General features: G+C 46.7%; 1 protein-coding gene across 4 annotated transcripts in view; it reads right to left on the bottom strand.

Annotated features, from left to right (window-relative positions):
- The window catches only part of ZFPM1 (zinc finger protein, FOG family member 1), a 112,477-nt gene extending 107,304 nt beyond the window's left edge, over positions 1 to 5,173 (bottom strand). For 2 of the 4 annotated variants that reach the window (XM_081017755.1, XM_081017758.1), the window contains exon 1: positions 4,752 to 5,173. In XM_081017755.1, coding sequence (XP_080873881.1) covers positions 4,752 to 4,791 — 40 coding nt within the window. In that variant the 5' untranslated portion in view covers positions 4,792 to 5,173. Of the gene's footprint in view, positions 1 to 2,028; positions 2,048 to 4,751 lie in introns of those variants that run through there. The other 2 variants (XM_081017754.1, XM_081017757.1) reach the window with 2 other exon arrangements.
- Between the last annotated feature and the right edge of the window lie 14,346 nt (positions 5,174 to 19,519).

The following is a 19,519-nucleotide window of genomic DNA, read 5'->3' as shown; positions in this document are numbered from 1 at the left end:
GTTACAAGAGCCTTAACTCATGCATACTTTTCTCCCCCTTGAGAGAAAGCAAAGTAACAAAAAGAACAATTTTTCTAAACACCCACGTATTTCACTGCCCTGTGTACTTGTTGACTGCCATTTTCATGCCAACGGAGGGTGGGGTGGGGACAATAAAGGGTGCCTATCTGCCATCTCCAACCCCTTCATCAGTTCTGGCCATCTCTATCTGGCCTCCCATCAACATCCTCCACTTTATCATCCCTTTGCATCTCTGAAGAAACCGGAGGAGGAGCCGCAGCAGCAGCCTGGAGCTTTCAAGTGCAAGTCAGCTTAATGTATTCACAGAGCTGCCCATCCCTGCAAACATCCCAATCCATCTTCGGATCACCTTTGGCTCCTTATTAAGCGGAGAACAGCGCACGGGGGTGACAAGAAAGGAGCTGGAAATTAATGCACAACAGCAGCTCAGAAAGACCTAACAACTCCTGGCAAGACAAAACAGGGTGGAAAGTTGAAAGGAGAAAAGGGGGGGGGAGAGAGAGGAAGACACACCACCCAAACAAACAGCATCTTCTGGAAGATGGAAGCCACAGGATCTCTGCTAGGCATGTGCCGGGGCAGCTAAGAGGCCTGCAGTCCTGGATGGCGCCACTTTCCTCGGCCAAAGAAAAGAAGCAGGCAGATCACTTTGCGCCTTTCCTAAGCCCACAACTGAAGCAGCACTTGGCCTTCCTTGCAGTCCCCCAGCCTGCCTGTCATTAAGAAGTTTCCCTTCTTCTTCTTCTTGTTTTAAAGGTCCGCACCCAACACCGGATAATTCACACAGACCCACAAATCCTCCAGTTACACAAAAAGAAATGGACGAACGTGACCAGCCCCTCAACCCCCTCGTGAACTTCACTCTTCGTGTACAGATTACGCACGTCACGGGATCATTTGAGGGAATCTGGGAGCATTTCGCACAGCACAGCTGAATGCCAAAAACATCATCGCAGAAACCCCTGGGGCTTAGCCTCCCTCCCATTCTCTTCAAGCACTCCAGATATAATCCCACCTGCAACCCATTTCTTCTAACTAGGAGCTCATATGCCTAATCCCAAATATTTCAAGGGAAAGATGCACTCTGCATGTGCGCAAAATAACTCATTATTGTTTCATATGTTCCTGGACTGAAACCTGGGGAAATTAAAGAACTGGGGCAGGGGAGGCATGGGGGGGGGCGAGTTTAGCTCATATTGAACACAGGAAATTCCTCACATTGGTTTTCCACTGCAATGGGTGGAAATCTGTCAAAATGAGCCAATTCCCCTTGTATAAGAGGTTTAGTACCCACTTTTCAACCCAGCAGGATCTCAGATTGTTACAAACTTATTATTGTATAGGAACGTGTTGCCCCACCAAGCTCAATACAGTCTACACTGACTGCCAGCAGCTCTCCAGGGTTTCAGGCACTAGTCCCTCTCATCCCTATACCTGGAGATGCTAGGAAGGGGAGCGAACCTGGGACTTTCTGCATGCAAAGCAGATGCTCTCCCATTGAGCTATGGCTTTTTTCCCCAAATAGAAGACATCCAAAATAATGAAGTAGCTGATGGCATGAAAGTCCTGCCCCCACAAACAAGGGGAGTGGCTAAAGCAAAAAAAAAAGTTGTTGTGATGCAAGGAAGAAGTTGGATATTCAGAAAACTGAATGGAAATTGCAGGGGTGTGTGCAGGGGTAACTATCACCCTAAAAAAAAAAGTTTGCTTTGTTCTTATCAGTAAAAGGAATCACCTCAGGCAGGCAAACAGGTAGATGCAGCTTAGTATAGCAATTATTTCCAGGGGAAGATAAAGCAATATTATCACATGGGGCCCTGCTTCCCCTATCCACACACACATCTCTCTCCCTCTCTCTGCCTTATCAGCGGCTAAGATCTGTTCAGGAAGGAAGGGAGCAGAAAAAAAGCAGTCAAACCTGCCAGTGGGAATGTTCCAGTAGTTGATATTAAAATCCCCCATGCCCCCCCCAAACAAAACAAACAATCACTTTCCTAGATGGCTGACCTGAATCCAGACCACCTTTGACTGATCAGTTTGAGAACCTCAAGAGAACTGTTTAATCCAGAGACACCAATATGAACGCCCAGGAGAGTTAAACTTGCAGAGACGGTGGTGCCGAACATTGATGTTCCCGGATATGGAAATCATCAAGGATTACCAAAACTTAATTGGGTTATGGATATGTGGAGCAGAAGCATCAGGGAGGACAAGATAACCAGCAGCACAAGTGCAAGGAGGAGAAAGAATCATAAGGAGAACTTGTGGGAATGGGACATAGGAAGGCGCTTCATCCAAAAGCAGAACATTGGTCCAATTCACTCAGTACTGTCTACTCTGACTGGCAGCAGCTCACCAGGGTTTCAGGCAGGGGGTGCCAGGGATTGGACCTGGAACCTTGAAAGCACCCCCTGGTGGTTCAGCAATAAAAACTGCTGGCATATTTGCAAAACTAAGCAGGGTCCAGTATGGTTTCAAACTGGATGGGGGACAGTGTGTGTTGAGACTGTTTGGACCAGATGACCTTTGAGGGGTCCCTTCTAGCTCTCTACATCTCTATGGTTTGATGGCCCTTCCCACAACCTAGCAGAGTATTAAAATATACCTTTTAAAAAATACATTTTTATTAATTTCCAATATATAACAACTGCAAAAAAGAGAAAACAAAAGTGGGGGAGAGTTGGGATTTTGTAACATGTACTTTAAAACAAACTTTATTTTTTTTAAAAAATAGTCAAGTGAAACCAAAACTATTTCCTTTTCTCCAGATGCAGGAATAGTTACTAAGAAATGACCAAGTTGGAGATGTAAAATAGGGAAAACGCCCATGATTGGTCCAAGCATGGCCTATGCAAGCTTCCAACTTTCACATAACTCTTCACCTGGTTGGGAACCCATTATCAGCAGTGAGCTTGCTCCTGTACCTTGCATATGGATACATTCTCACAGGGGCCTCACTTCCAGTGATTTCCAGCAACACAATTCTCTGTATCGGACACTATCAAATACAGAGGGTTCTTCTTCAACGAGCAACACGTCCACAGCATGCACTTCAACTGTCCACACCTCCAAAGGCCACAAATACAAATCTCAATGCCTCAATGATGCACATGCGAAAGCATTTTCCTTGATGAAGAGTGCTGTGAAACTCACAAGTCTACACCCACCTAATTCAGAAGATATAATCTTCTCACTTCCTTTTTCTGTTATTCCTCCTCCAGGGACAACAAGCTCATCAGGATATAAATGATGAGTACCAGAACGCACTCTGCAGACACTCAGAGGCAGGTGTTTTTAAGGCACCAAATGTCCCAGGAACAGATAGCTAAAACCTAACCAGGGTCTGAGTCACTCAGCTTTCTCTCCCCTCCAAGAAATTCCCTAAGGAAGACCCTCTTCCCAAGCCCCCTCCCCTTTAAAAACACGCACCGCCAACATTTGCAAAAGTCCCTCAAGATGAGGCTTCCTAATGCAAGAGGAGATGGGAGTGAGTCAAGCGCGAGATAAGATCGCAATTTCAGCCCATCCCGACAGGGCGATCTTATCAGGACGGGACTTGCAGAAAGGAATATTTTAAAGCCTTTATCTCGGCTCTCATCAGGGGCGGCTCTATCGGCCTGGCGATCGCACCAGGGAAGGAGGAAAGGAGGGGGCGGGGATGGAGCAGGAAGATCGGGGGGCAAAGGACATCGCGCCGCCAACCCCCAAAAGGGGGGACTTCTGCCGCCGCGGACCCCGAGAAAGACCCTCACCGGGTCGTCTGGCTTGCAGGCTGGCGCTTTCTGAGGAGGCGCTGGGGGGAGCTTCCAAGAATGGTCATTGTGTAAATAAGAAGCATTGCTAGCGAGGGTGGGGTGGTAGCAATTCCTCTTATCCGGGACAAACAAGGAGAGACAACGCCGCCGCCGCCCCCCCCCCGCCTCCATCTACAGGGCAGCTGTCAAATTGACGCCTCATCCCCCCCCCCCGCAGATTGCCAAGTTCGTTCCCACGAGGGTCAAGTAAAAGGCAGGCGGTTGAGCAGCGGGGAAGGGACTAGAATGGGATCGCGTAATCCCCCCCCCTCCCGCCCGGAGACTCTTAGGATTGACCTAAAACCTAAACCAGCAAGGAAGACTATTGGGAGGGGGATGGAGCGGGGAGGACCCGATCCAGGAGTTGCATGGAAGTGGGACGTGAAACTGACCCGAAGCCTTCGGGAAAAGGCAAAGATCAAAGTGGTGGAAGCGTGGAAGTGGAGAAAACAGGACGGTCCCTGGCAATTAGCCCCGCGTCGAAAGGGTCGGGGACAGAAAGCCCCCCCCCCCCGCCGCCCCACAGACACACGCCTTGTCACTCCTGGATAATTGGCGGCGGCGAGGGGGGGGTGTCTAAGCGCGGCGCAAAGCAGGAGTATTTCCCAGTCAGATATACCATAAGGGTGGAGGGAGAAAACCTCCGGGGAAGGAGAACCCTTCAGAGTTTGGCGGGGGGGGGGAGAGGAAGAAGTCTCCAAGCACCAACTCTGAGTACATCTGGAAATTGGGAAGGCGCGGGGGGGAACCGCGATCACTAACTTTAGATGAATTGGCCATGGGGGTGGGGACAGACACAGAAAAGCAAATAACGAAGAAATTAGCGGGGGGGGACGTTACTCCGAGCCCGGGCGGGCGGGAAGCGGCAAAGAACGGGGTGTACGGGGGAGGGGAGCGGGCGGACAGCAAAGTTGTCGGGGAGGCGGCGCTGCTCACGTTTGATCTGCCGGGGCTTGCTCTGCTTCCTCCTGGACATCGCGGGGCGGCGGCGGCGGCTTCGTCTTCCTCTGGCGGCGGCTGCAGAGGCAGGTTGGCGGGGGGCGGCCGGCTCGCGGCTCTCATGCCCACCCGGCGCTCCCAGGGCTGGGCGGCGGGCAAGCAGGGCGAGCTGGCCGGGAGGAGGAGGAGGAGAAGGGCTGCTCGCCCGGCGCTGGCGCCTCCGTCGCTCTCCTCCGCGTCGTCTTCTGGTGCTTCCCGCCGCCGCCAGCGACGGCGTCCCCCGCTGACGATCCGGCACTCGGCGGGCTCCGGCTTCCTTCCCGCAGCGCCGCTCTCTCGCTCTCTTTCTTCCTCCTCCCGGCTCCCGTTCTGCAAGATTTCTACGGGGGCTTCTGCGCGCGTGTCTGTTTTTTTCTCAATGGAACCTGAAAATGTATCAAAACCGCCGAACGTTCCAAAGGGGCGTGGTCTCGGGGCGAGCAGGGCCCAGGCGCAGCCGCTCATAGGGCAGCCGCTCGGATCCTAGCCACGCCCACCGGATAAGGTGGATGCAAGAAGGGGGAGTGGGCGGAGCTACAGCCGCGCGGAGAGTAAATTAGGGATTGGGGAGAGGTGAGGACCCGAATGACATAGCCTCCGCGGTGATTCAATCCATCTGATTAATTCATTGCTCGCCTTCTATATCTTGCCTTTCCTCCGCGGAGATTAGAATTGGCTTCCATGGTTTTTCTCCCCACCCGAAGCCTTTTATCCTCACACCAACCCTGTGAGGTAGGCTAGCTAGGCTAAGAAATGGTGGCCGAGCTTTGTAGGCAGATGGGATATGACCCACATCCTAGTCCGACAGTCTAACCACTAAACCACACTGGCGCCCCAACAAGTAATGCCACAGTCTATAACCCTTTCACCATTTTTAAAAAATAAATACTAGTCCAAGAATGGGGAACCTCTTTCCGTGGAGGGTTGCATTCCTTCTGGCGTCACATGCTGACTGGGGGTACACAGTCAAAGCAAACAAGTAGTAATTCCATATTAACTGAGGGTCCCACTTCAGCTGTTCCACAGTTAGCTGAGATGAGAATTCCCCTTCCTGTGCAGGTCAACTCAGAATTGAGCCTCTCTGGGTTTGATGAGTTACTCTCAAAGAAATACTGTGTGTATGAGATCTGCACAGAAAGTGTGGGGGGGGGCATGTTTTAAAAGCCAGGGAAAATGAGGAAATGTGCAAGAAGGGACGCTGATAGGATGGAAGGGAAGGGGCAGCTTCAGGGAGGTGTCAGGTTGCCCACCTGTGCATTACATGATTAATCATGCTTTAGTCCATTGATTAAATTCCATGCATTTGCAAATGAGTAAAACAATTCACTATAGTTTTGAAGCAAGCAACAAAAACAAATAATCCCCCCTTGTATCCAACTAAATTGTACCCACAGTAGACACATTGAAATTGACGTATTACAGAAACCAGTCTGTCCCAATATGGGAATGGCCTTAGCTGGTGAGCCAAGTATAGCTGAGCAAACACTTTGCCATTGAAGTTACCTGGAGCTCCAACAACCGTTGGCAGCTGAGGAGTACCCACAAGGCAGCTCTGTACCTGTTCATTCCAGTGTTGATTCCATAGAGCCAAATTTGTTTGAGAAGATTAATACACCCCTTGATTGTAATAAAACCTCAAAATGGTTTACAAGAAACCTCCAATGAAATTATCAGTAAAAATGTCCTCTCTAAAACAGTTGTGGGGAACCTCTGGTCCTCCAGATGTTACTGAACTACAACTCCCATCAGCCCCAGCAAGCATGGTCAATAAGCTAGGGATGCTTGGAATTATAATTCAGCAACATCTGGAGGGCCAAAAATTCCCCACATCTGCCCTAAAATCTCTTAGAGAATGGTATAATTTTAATTCACAGTGTGATCATTTTTTGGTTTGTGATGTTTAATAGACTTTTTCCTCCTTCCTTTCCTCTACATATTCCTTTGTTTTCCGTATTTCCCACCCCCATTCTCTGCCAGAGTGCTTTTATTGCTGTTATTTTGTTTTTTGTAGAATTTAACCTGGAATAAATGTTTAAATAAAAATCATTTAAAGAATAAAAAAGTGGAATCAAAAGCCTTGCTCTTGAAAACAAGTTTATGGGGCAGATAAATTGTGGAAGTGCAGCTCTTCGCAACACATTCCTCCTTTCTGTTCTCCCTAAAGGAAATGGAACAAGGCATAATTTTGTGCACACCCCTTCTCAAAGAAGAACAGGACAAAAGGAGGCCTCTATTCCCACCCCTTCCCAGTGCATACACCCCACTGGTCACCACCTGTAGTGTGGCATTACTTATTTTAAACACTTTACCCTCCTGATTCAAGCCACAGGTTCTGAATCTCTTGATGAACTGTTAATTCAGTTGACAGCCCCACACATACCCTTAATCCTAGGAAAGAAGATGGGAACCTGCTATGCAGAGGGCTGCAAGGTCAGGAGCACCTCAGACACTGATATTCCAGGGCCCAAATTCAGACCTAAGGGTGGCCCCTGGCGATGTCATGGGGGAAGTTCCTGGAGATGGAGGTTAATTGGGAGAGGGGAGGGAGGGAGGGGAGGGAGAGGGCAACCCCCTGCCTGAGTGTTTATGCTATAATTTTCAGCCAGACTGAAGCCTGCAAGCTGCATGCACAGTCTGGGAACTTTGGGTCAGACCTAGAGGTCTGGCAACCCAGCTATGGGTTTGAATACATATTAACATTACTTAGAAAGGTGTTGCCTGATCCCCAATTAAAGTGATGAATTAAAGGTTGCAGCTGTAAATAGGAGACAGGAACAAGTGTTGTGTAAGAAACAGATCTGAATTAATACAACATTGCCCAATCTCCAAAGGTCTCTCTTGCTAAAAAAAATATTGAGCTATATGTTGAAGAAACTGGTGCTCTGGATATAAACATAGGAAGCTGCATTATGCTGTCCATTGGTCCATCTAGCTCAGGATTGCCTACACTGACTGGCAGGGGCTCCCTAGGGCCTCAGGAACTTTCCCCAGCCCTACCTAGAGACACTGGGGATCATGTTCCCTGTTAAGCTGTTTTCTATCTGGGGACTTCACCTCAGCCCTCATTTGCTCCATCTCTGCAAGGAACGTCAAGAAACTCTTAATAAGTCCAGTTACGAGACCTAAAGATGGCCTGGATGCTGTTATAAATAAACAGAGCTGGGTGTGACCCAGTTGCCTCGTGCAGGCAAATTCAAAGAGCACGAAATGTGATTTGAAAAGCTACAACAGCAGCAAACAACAACTGCAAGCAAAAAATGGTGCCCCCTGAGAGCCAAGCAGGGACAGATGGAGCAATGCCTCCTGGCAAATGTTCCCATGGCCCTGATGAACTGCCCAGGAGATTTCAGGAAGGAAGTCACCTGCTTCCAAAATAAAATCTGTCATCCCACCCCACCCAAGGACATCATAAAATTGCCAGAAATTCCGGAATCATCATAATGAGTCATATTCTGTCAAGCTCAAATGCACTTAGGACTCCACAGAACTCCTGATTGCCCTTTCACATGCTAAAATCTAGCCTGTTGATACAAAACCCACAGAAGTTTAAATAGCAGCTTTCTAGTCCTCATTGACTTAAGAAAACAAAAGTGTGCAGGCAGCTTCTGCAAAATATCAGTATTAATAATACATCTCAAAGCAGGCGTCTGGCAGGATGAGGACAGGTGAAGAAATCCAAGCCTGCCAAGCTGTGTTACTCTGAGTTAACCCAAGGGAAGAAGAATGTGGGTGTTAGAGATGGGACCAAAGAAGGGGGAGGAGGAACAACCTGAATCAAAATGGAAATGCACCAAAGCAAACCGCCCTAGCTCTTCTCTAACTCACTTCTCCGTCTTCCTCATCAGAGTTCCCTCACTGACCATTTAGAATGAACATTTCTCTTTCTTATAGAGCAGTTTGGGAAAACATATTCAGCACATACATAAAACCAGAAGATTTTTTTATGGAATTATTATTATTATTATTATTATTATTATTATTTGTACAGTGCCCTGTGATCTTCAGATGAAGGGCTGTATAGAGATTTAATAAATTATTACTATTTACTGCCTAACGCCAAAATAGGCTTCTAAGTGGTTTACTTTTTTTAAAAAAAAAATGATATTTATTGAAGTTTCACATGAAAAGAGACATCTTAGTAAAAAAAAAGAAATAAAAAATAAAATAAAAAAAATACACCATACAAAATACAAAAAGAAAAAAGAAAAAACAGTTAAAAACAATTCCATCTTTTCATCACAACTTTTACATTTACTTATTTCCCGGACCTCCTCATACCTCCCTCTTTTGTATTCCAATTCATGCTTCTAAGTGGTTTACAAGTATCAACTACAATTGCACAAGCATTAAAATATAAACATGTCGTAGGTCAGACCATTAGCACTGTCCAAATACCAGAGAGAATCAAAACAACTTTGCCTGGTGCAGGAAGGATGATGAGGTTTTTGCCAGATGGGGAAGGCATGCCACAATCAGGAAGACCACCAGAGAGGAAGCCACCCTCCAAACAGAAAACTGGTAAGTGTGTGGCAAAACAATGGGGTGGCTGGGTGGGCGTAATTGGCATGGGCCTACAATGGGGCCTACAATGGGGTCTGGGCCTATTACCAGCTTTGCATGGTCCGGGTGTGTGGAATGGGGACTCCTGCTGAAGACCTTCCTCTTCCCTCAATACTCTCAATGACATATCTTTCCCATTCTGCATTTATACTGGGATGGCTTAGGAGAAGGGCCAAAGCTCAGTGCTAGAGCATCTGCTTGGGATGCAGAAGGTTCAAGGTTCAATCCCTAACATCCCTACCTATCTCTCTGAAGTTTTAGAGAGGACCCCTGCCTGGAGATGTTGGGGATTGAACCTACGACCTTCTTCATGCAAAGTAGAAGCCCCAGCACTCAGCTATGGCTCCTCCCATCACAATAGACTCATGAAGCATAAACAGAGCACCACTTATATGGATCCCTTTGGAGTAACAGGGCTTCCCTTTCTGCTTCCACCCATGTAATGGGTATATGCTGCTAGGAAGGATCATTTCAGTAGACAGGCTTGCTCCCAAACCCACAGACTTTGCATACTATGAGTTACCACAGGGCACTGTGCACCCACCACCTTAATCTGTTGGGAAAGCCTTTGCCTAGCAACCAAAGTGCAATTGGGCATCACAAGAGCCTAGGTGGAATCAGTTCAATGTAAATAATTTGAGCTTCATTTAACATGCTTCCCAAGCCACCTGGCATGTGTAGCATACAAGCAAAACAGCGCTTAAAGAAAGAAAGAAGAGCATGTTGATTTAAAATGACAGGTGCTTTCAAACCTTTGGGGTGAATCCCAAATTCAGTAAATTACACTTGCTGTTTCTGTTACATATAAGATTTTAAAGTTAACCCTAAACCTGCTCAACTCCTGCCAATCAGATCGACACACTGAACAATCACGTTCTTCCTTATGGTGGGGTGTGACATTTTATTTCCCTGCAGCCTTCTGTTGACACCCAATGCACGCAGAAGGGCAATAATGCAACAGAAGGATAACTCCAGGCAATGCCAAGAAAACAACCTGCTTCCAGAGCTGGGAAGCCAAACTGCTCTGAAATCATAGCTGTGGGTTGGACTGGAGATGGTTCTGGGTAGCTGGCGTGCAAATTAAACCAGCCAGCACTCCGCTCTCCTTCTCTGAGAGCTGGAAGAAGCAGGCAACAATGGGTGTTTGGGGGGCTAAGCTCAGCAATGACTTAAGAGGGCCCTTCCAGGTTGGTGCTTCTTAATGGATGTATTCTGCAACGTCATTGACACAATAACAGTGCATTAGCAAGGGATTTATACAGGACCATCCACACATCATTCTGCTTTATGAGTCATTCTGCAGTGCTTCCCCAATGCTACCACATTTTTGCCATTTGGAGGGGCACTCTTGTGCTATAGTGCAATGAAAGAGGGACAACCCCCCCCCCCAACAAGAAAAAAAAAAACACCTCCTGGGACATTTGTAGTAATAAAGTTACAGGATTTCAGCAACAAGTTCTGGGACATGCATAAAAATGAAGCAGTATGTCCACCCTGAAACATCTGCAGGTGCAAACGGTATGGAAAGTGGGCTCACACGTAACACAGGGATAGCCAACGTGGTGCCCCCCGGGACCTTGCTGGGCTACAACACCTTCATTCCTGACCATTGTATCTGTTGGCTGGGGCTGATGGATACTGCAATCCAACCATAACAACCCTATTTGGCTACCCTGCCTGATATGAGATTTTTGGTTTGTTTTTCTGGCTTTCCAAAACCCTAAAAGATGCAGAAATAAAAACTTTGCACTCTGGGAAGTTTGCACCTCAGAAGAAGAGGAGAGCAGAGCTCTTCACCCAACGGCAAGAAGCTGAGAGATCTGCATTGCTGGAGATAGGCCCATGTTGCTGATGGCAGCTGCAAAAATGGCTTTGCACGCTGCGCCCTCGGCACTCCTCTTGCAAAGCGACGGGAAATGCAGGCATCTCCTGATCGCCTGCTAAACTTTTGCATGTTGTGCTATCTCTAGTCCAGCAAGGCAAGACTGCTGACAACTCATCAAAACTTTTTTTAAGCATATAAAGGGTTTTTAATTAACTTCTTGTTTCAATGGAGGAATAATGAGTTTTAAGCACCACATGACTCCAGGAAAGAGGTCAAGCTATGCAGGGAGGATTTTGACATAAATTAAGTTAGGAACCAGGGGGAAAGTTTCCAGCAGAGAAGTGCAGCAACGTGAAAGAGGTGTCTCATGGTGGAAAGCAAAGCCCCTTTCCACATTTGGTGGCAATGGCTTCCAGGCCTCAAATACCAGACCATCCTTTCATTTTCAAACTGGTAACACCCCTGTTGTTGCTGCTGCTGCTGCTGCTGCTGCCGCCGCCACCACCACCACCACTCAAAAGCCTAAGGAACATCCCAGACCTTTACTGTATCAAGCTATTATTCCACCTAGCCCAGTACTGTCCATTCCAACAATCTGTCTCTCTCCAGGGGGAGGAGCATCTTCTTTCCATGCAGAAGGTCTACTTCCCAGCAGCTACAGGTAAGGCTGGGAATGTCCCATGCCTGAAAACCTGGAGAGCTGCTGCTAAGCCACAGAGCCAATACTGGTTTCAAGGACCTAGTATAAGGCAGCTGGCTAGATTCATATGCCTTCCCCATCACCTGATCTTTTATGGTTGGAGATGCCGGGGACTGAATCTGGGACCTTCTGGATTCAAAGGGCTGAAAACAGGTGCTCTCCTAGGGAGCTATAGCCCTGCCTTGACTAGGACCTCATGTTATAGGGACCAGTGGTAGTTTTTGAGGGGTAAATGAAATGCAGATATTCTTTCTCTGTGTGTGCTTTCGTCTCTCTTGGATGAGGCTGGAATCTTGCTAATGCAGCAAAGGTTTAAAAAATCCTAGAATGACAGGTGGTGGGAGAGAGGCAGGCTGCCTTGGCGTTGTGCCAGAACCCCAGGGGCTGCGGCCTATTTGCATATAAATTTCCCATCATTTTATCATAATAAATAAATAAATGCAGATGAGCGGAGCATTATTTACTTGAACACCTTGCACGTTTGCGGAGGCGAGCGTCTTCCTTGAGAAAAGGAACAGAGGAGCAGCTAGGAGGCCGCAAAATGGAGCCAGCTCTCAGGCTGCTGGGGAGTCTCGCCACCCTCCTGCACCAAGAAGATTTAAGAGGGAGAAGGGGGGATGGTCCATACAGTTTCCTTTCAGGAGCATTGAGGCCAGAGGTGGCACAAGACATTTTGCTGTCCGAGGCAAAGGACAGGATGTTGCCCGCTCCCCCTCTGTAAACAGACAGGCAGCTGGACCTCAAACCTGGAACATAGATAGCAGCTGCCTTACACTAAGTCAGACCATTAACTAGCTCAGTGTTGCCTCCACGGACTGGCTCTCAAGCATTTCAGGCAGGGGTCTTTCCCAGTCATACCTGGTGATGCCATTGCTGATTGAACCCGTGACCTTACTGCATGCAAAGATGCTCTGACATTGAGCTACCCACAGAATAGTTAATTTTTTATTATTATTATTATTATTATTATTATTATTATTATGGAATAGGGTGTCCCTGTTTTCATCAGAGAAATGTTGCAGGGTATGCCTTCAACAGGTGGGAAGTCAGCCCTGCTGTGTCCAGGAGTCTTTCTGCTACGTAGAGCACTGGACTTCTGCCCCAAAGTCCTGCCCTGAGAGCCTAACTAAGCACAGTGGAGAAGGTTTGATTTCTTTGAGGTCCACGGTCTCTTAGGGCCCTTCCAGATGACCTGTTCATTACACACTCATCCTGATTTGATTGCACAAAGCTTATGCACAGGTTAGATCAGGCATAGGCAAACTCCGGCCTGCCAGATGTTTGGGACTACAATTCCCATCATCCCTAGCTAAGAGGACCAGTGGTCAGGGACGATGGGAAATGTAGTCCCAAACATCTAGAGGGCCGGAGTTTGCCTATGCCTGGGTTAGACAACGCTTAGCCTTTACTGAGCACTCACTCTGATTTGTTTGTGGGGACACTGTGGGGCAATGAGCACTCATCCTGATTTGTTTCTGTGCCTTCTCATGAATCATATATTCATCTCACACTTCTCGGTGCATTTCCCTGCCATTTTCCTAACCACAAAAAGTTTTTTAAAAAAATATATATAAAAAGTACTGTATATTTGTTGCATTTAGGGTGGCAGAGCCCTTGAAGCAAGTTTAATTGCACAAATCTAAATCTCTGGTATGCAATTGAATCACTCCTGGAAAGAAATGACAGTCTGTAGGCCTCTTTAGCAGCTGTTATCTCAAAAGAAGCTCCTTGTGCTGTGAAAAGAAAACAGACAAACCAATGGCCACCATTTTGGAAGGGACAGAAAAGCACAAACTGGCATAGAACTTTGGACCAGATTCTAGTGCTTCAGGTCTGTATCCTGTTTGGGGAGTTGCACAGCAGGGAAAGGAGGACATTATTGAGTTGCATACCCTCCAACATTTCTCTGATGAAAATAAGGACGTCCCATTCCATAACAATCATTTTACTGGGTTGCCCCAGCCACTCTGGGCAGCTTCCAAAATATATAACAACATAATAAAACGTTAAACATTAAAAAAAAATCCTTCCCTATACAGGATTGTCTTCAGGCGGCTCGGGGGGCGGATAACTCCATACACCCTTCCAACGATAATAGGGACATCCTAAGGAAAAGTGGGACATTCCAAGATCAAATCAGAAACCGGGACGGCTTCTCTAAATCAGGGACATCCCTGGAAAGCAAACACTTGGATGTACCACTATGCTTCAAGAATGTGTGATATGAGGTAGAAAATCCTGCAAGTCAGACCATAGGTTAGCTCAAGGCACTGTGCTCTCTATGGAATCCGCTCCCACAGTAATACAGTCATGGCCAACAACTTGGATGGCTTTAAAAGAGGATTAAACAAATTCATGGAGGAGGGGGAAGCAATCAAAGCATTTGCCCAGGTACATGCACAGACCCCTTCATGGATCACTGCCTTGATGTGGCGAAGGGGCTTGAATAACTCAGAGAAGCCATGAGCTATGCCATCCAGGGCCACCCAAGATGGACAGGTCATAGTGGAGAGTTTAGACTAAATGTGATCTACCTGGAGAAGGAACTGGCAAACCACTCCAGTATTTTGCCAAGAAAACTCCATGGACATAAAAAAGGAGAAGCTTTGAGAAGAAAGTGAGAGTTTCCAAGGCATGCTCTGGTTCATGGGGTCACAGAGAGTCAAACACGACTAAGACGACTAAACAACAACATGCACAGAAAATAGTAGATCTAGCTGAAAGGCAACACGTGAAGATCTGCATCGATCGTCTCAATGCATCCCTAATAATTATTATTGTATTATTTTGAATGTATTGTATAATCTTAGAAGGGGGTGTGGTGGTGGGGCGTGGCTTGCCCGAATTTGCCACTACACTGTTGGAGAGGACTCTACTGTTCTGATGCAAGGAGAACCCTTACCCTTCCATCATGAGTCCCACACACTCACCTCCTTTTAAACAACTGCTGTGCAGAGCTTCTAGCAGCAAAAGCCCATGATCACCACAGGGCTGTTTGCTCCATTTGGTTTCTCTTTTAATCCCTAGGATGTGGTGCACTTCTGATCTCTGGTGGGGCTGAATGTTCTTCCTCCCGCTACTAATGGCACTTTTTAAGTGACTTAGTGTAGCTCTGTCATGTGTGTGTGTGTGTGTGTGTGTGTGTGTGTGTGTGCAGGCATGTGAAAGAGTGTGTGTGTGTCCCTGCTTGAGTTGTGTTTGCAGAGAGATTGTCATAACGCCCCAGAATAAATAGAATGTTTTCCCGCGGACTGAATTACATGCCTGCAGTGGAGAGATAATGTGCGACTCCCATTGTGTGCAAAGTGACATCTTTTTATGGAGCTGTGTACATTTGTATTAGTGCCAATTAATCAGGGGCGATATTAGAAGCAACGCAGAGAGAAGGTGCCTTGGGGGTGGGGGAAGCTGGAGGTGGCAAGGAGCAGCTGAGCAGAGGAATGCAAGGCTCCAAAGGCTAAGGGGAAATGGAAGGGGGGGGGGAGATAGAGGAAAGGGCAGCTGGAAGCCAGAGATGCTCTGATGGAATGCCCTGCTACAAAACACACACACACACACACACACACACACACACACACACACCATTTGGCCGGATATCTTAGGACATAACAGGGCTGACTTCAACCACTCAGGCACTTGCCATGTGATCAGGGCTATATGCTTAGAGAAGCTATGTGGTATGTGTCTACACCCTTGCTTGGTATCTACAGCACAGGTCTTCCACCTTGGATCCTCAGATCCTGTTGGACTACAACTCCCATCATCCCTGACCATTGGCTGAGGAAAGGGACCAAGCCGGCTGGAGATGATGGTAGCTGTAGCCCAACAACATCTGGGGACCCAGGGTTGAAGAACTGTGGTCTAGAACAGTGTTATTCAACCTTGGGTCCCCAGTTGTTGTTGGACTACCAACTCTCATATTCCCTAACTAACTTAGCCAGTGATCAGGGATGATGGGAGTTATAGTCCAACAACATCTGGGACCCAGCCTTGAATAACACTGGGCTAGATGAGGTTTCATTAGATTTTTTTTTTTTTTTTAAATGACATAGGGAGTCTGGCCAGAAAATCACTTAAGGATGCAAAAGGTTCACTAAGTAATAATGAACACACGATAATGATGATGAAGAAGAAGAAGAATAAAGCCTACCCGACAAGCCAGTTCTAATAACTATGGAATAATATAGCCACCCCTCCGTTAAGTGGGGTAGGTAGGACTTGTTCCTTTCAAATGTATTGTCAGATGCGTGTTTTAGTTGTAGTTTTTTTGCTGGCTTTATCCAATTCTAATGCCTTTGGATATTTTATTTTTACTGTGTACATCACTTTGAGGCACTGGAGTGCAGAAATCAGACTCATAAAATATATAATTAATTAATTAACACATTACAAGGCCTACTGAAATAATGTATGTGGAAATAGTGAATTTATTCCTTTATTAATTATTGCCATAAAATTGGAGGGGGGCGGGCTTTACCTGCACACTGGTCAGTGGAAGAAATCCAGAGAGCCCACACATGTGCCCCCTAGAGCTGGGCCAAATCTTCTAAGTAAATATACAAAATAAGCAGAATAGTACAAGGTGCCCAAATTCAGTTCTGAATTTACAAAGAGGGGTTCTCAAGTTCATCTCTTTACTCTGGAAGTCACAGACTCTGAAACCCAGAGGTGTGTGGCTGCTGTTTAGGATACTTGAAACACCTCCAATAAATTTTTATTAAAGTTTCATGGGTTTGCTTGTTTTTAAAAGGAAGGATGGGATGGGAAATGGTTAGGAGTTAAGGAGTTTAGTCTGCCACCTACTGGTTAGGTCTCAGTGTGTGATTTCTCAGGAACCTGCCTTTGAGGCTGGCTATTTGTTTATTATTTCATTTGAACACTTGAAAGTTACGGATTCCTCCCAGGTTACCCTCATTGCCCCCTTCTGCCCATTTCTATCATTATTCCCCTATGTGGGGGGAAATCAGATTGTAAGCTCTTGGGGCAGAGACTCTTACACTGTTTGAAGACAATGATGTGCAGAGTTCTGGGGAAATAAAGTTATTATTATTATTTATTAAATCCAATGATCACAGGGCGGTTCTGGGCCTCTTCCCACATGACTTTTCTTTTTAATATATGGCACATGTAAAGGTAAAGGGACCCCGGACCATTAGGTCCAGTCATGACCAATTCTGGGGTTGCGGCGCTCATCTCGCTTTATTGGCCGAGGGAGCCGGCATATAGCTTCCAGGTCATGTGGCCAGCATGACTAAGCCACTTCTGGCAAACCAGAGCAGTGCACGGAAACACCATTTTACCTTCCCGCCAGAGTGGTACCTATTTATCTACTTGCACTTCGTGCTTTCGAACTGCTAGGTTGGCAGGAGAAGGACTGAGCAACACCCCGTCACAGGGATTTGAACTGCTGACCTTCTGATCGGCAAGTCCTAGGCTCTGTGGTTTAACCCACAGCGCCATCCACATCCCATGGTACATGTACCATACATTTAAAAATGCAACATAAGACCACGGCAAGTCCGTGTTTGGGAATGTGTGGATCCTGCACCATTGAACATAGGAAACATGCATTACCATTGATCCATCTAACTCATTATTACCTACACTGGCTGGCAGCAGTTTTCCAGGGTTTCAGAAAGGGAGTCTCTCTCAGCCCTACCTGGAGATGCTGGGGATTGAACATAGGACCTTCTGCATGCAAAGCAGATTCTCTACCTCTGAGCTACTGGGAAGGTGCCAGCCTAGAAAAGGCCCTTTTCTAGCTAAGACCATGGACACACTGCTCATTCAAGTAGGCAATTGCATGACTTGGTATAAGGTGCCTCTTTATAGCATTGCATTTATTTAAATTAATATTTCAATCAAAGCATATTTTTTACCTGCTCTTCATTCCAAATGCAGTTCCAAAGAGGGTTGCAAGTAAAACAAATCTAACATGCATAATAACAGTTGTTTAAAAAGTAGAGCAGATAATTGTAGCTAACCTGACATCAGAATCCACTAAAAGTCTGGGCAAATTACATCCCTGCAACACCAGGAGGGACACAGGACCCCCATTATTGGTACAGTAGCTAAGCGAATGATCTGGAAACCAGGAAATTCTAGCTTTGGGGCAAAGTACCAGGTCTTCAGCTGATGTAAAAAATGAAAATAAAGTAGGTGCCAGCCATATATCAGAGCAGTGGAGGAGGGAGAGTCTCAAAAGATGGGGCCCCAACACCAAGAAGGTATTGCAATACAACAGGTTTCAACTGAAGATGGCACAGCTACAGGAGCCTAGAGGATTGAGCTATAATTTAATGCAGCCTTCCAGCACTATTTTTTTTTAGAAAAAGAGGTGCTGGAAATCTCCATGAATGCCTCCTTTGTCCTCTTATGGTGCCCACCTGGCAATGGCGCCCACCGGAGAGGTGACGGAACTGAGTTCTCGCTGAAAACCCCCCCAAACTGGTGGCTTTGGAATACAACTCCAATCATCCCCAGCAAGCAGCACTTCTGGGAAGTGCAGTATCAAACCTCTGGAGGACACCAGTGTGAAAAAGGCTGATGCAATGGCATCATTCTCTCTCCATGCTGGAGGCTTTTGGGGTGAAAATCCATGCATCACAACTGCTAGTGCGCTGGGAAATTGCAAAGCAGAGAAAGAGAGCCCAGAACTCTCCTTTGCTGGGTTACAACTCCTGGCACCCCAGCCACTGGCCATGCTACCTGGGGCTGATGAAGGACTACAGGTTCCTCATTGTTGGTGCAGTGGCTAAAAGATAGGAATGCAGGAAGTCTTTGCTTCAAAAATCCAGCCTGAACTACTCACTAGTTGGCTTTAGGCAAGCAAGTCCCTCTCAGCCTCAGTGGCCCCATCTGCAATACAGGAGGATAATGAACTTGGCCTACTTTACAGGTTTGTTGTTTGAATTACAACTACTGTACATAACGCATGTGGAGAATGTTACAAATGTACTACTACTGGTAGTTATAGTAATAATAATAATAATAATAATAATAATAATAATAGTAATAATAATGATGGATTGTATCAAGCGAAGTTTCACTCAGAGCAGACTCAGTTTAATCAATGCACCCAAGTTAGTTACAATCATCCATTTCAGTGGGTCTACTCTAAGTATGACAAGCATTAGATACTGCCCAGTATTATTAGATAGTGTAATGCTTGAACAGGGGCAGGAAGTGGTATTTATGCAATAATTTGAAATCACTAAAGGTGGCCTGAACAATTTGTAAGCCAAACAATCTGATCAACCCAGGGTGCAGTTGTGAGGCTCTGTATTTTGGGCATGCACTTAGATCCTGCAGCCCAGGGGCCAGATCCAGACCACTGAGGTCTCAGCTTGGGCTCTGGCCTCCTGTATCATCTGGATAGGGTATCTTTAGTCAGGCTCAGCTCCAGGCCAGCTCCCTTTTTATTGCATGCAAAGCACTGGTTGCTATACAAGTTGCACTGTGGCTCCCCCATCACCCCAAATAATCCCCACCCATTTCTCCTTTCCTGGCCCTATTCCCCGCTTTCTCTCTCTCCTCCTCTCTCCCTGGCCATTGCATACCCACAGCGCAACTCATGTTAATCTGCAGCTGCTCAAAGCCATCCTGCTTTCCCTTCCTCGTTGGAATTACGGCGGCATCCTG

The sequence above is a fragment of the Podarcis pityusensis genome (genome assembly GCF_964106645.2).
Source record: "Podarcis pityusensis genome assembly, chromosome: 8".
Classification (NCBI taxonomy): Eukaryota; Metazoa; Chordata; class Lepidosauria; order Squamata; family Lacertidae; genus Podarcis; species Podarcis pityusensis.
This window is presented reverse-complemented; position numbering and strand designations above follow the sequence as displayed.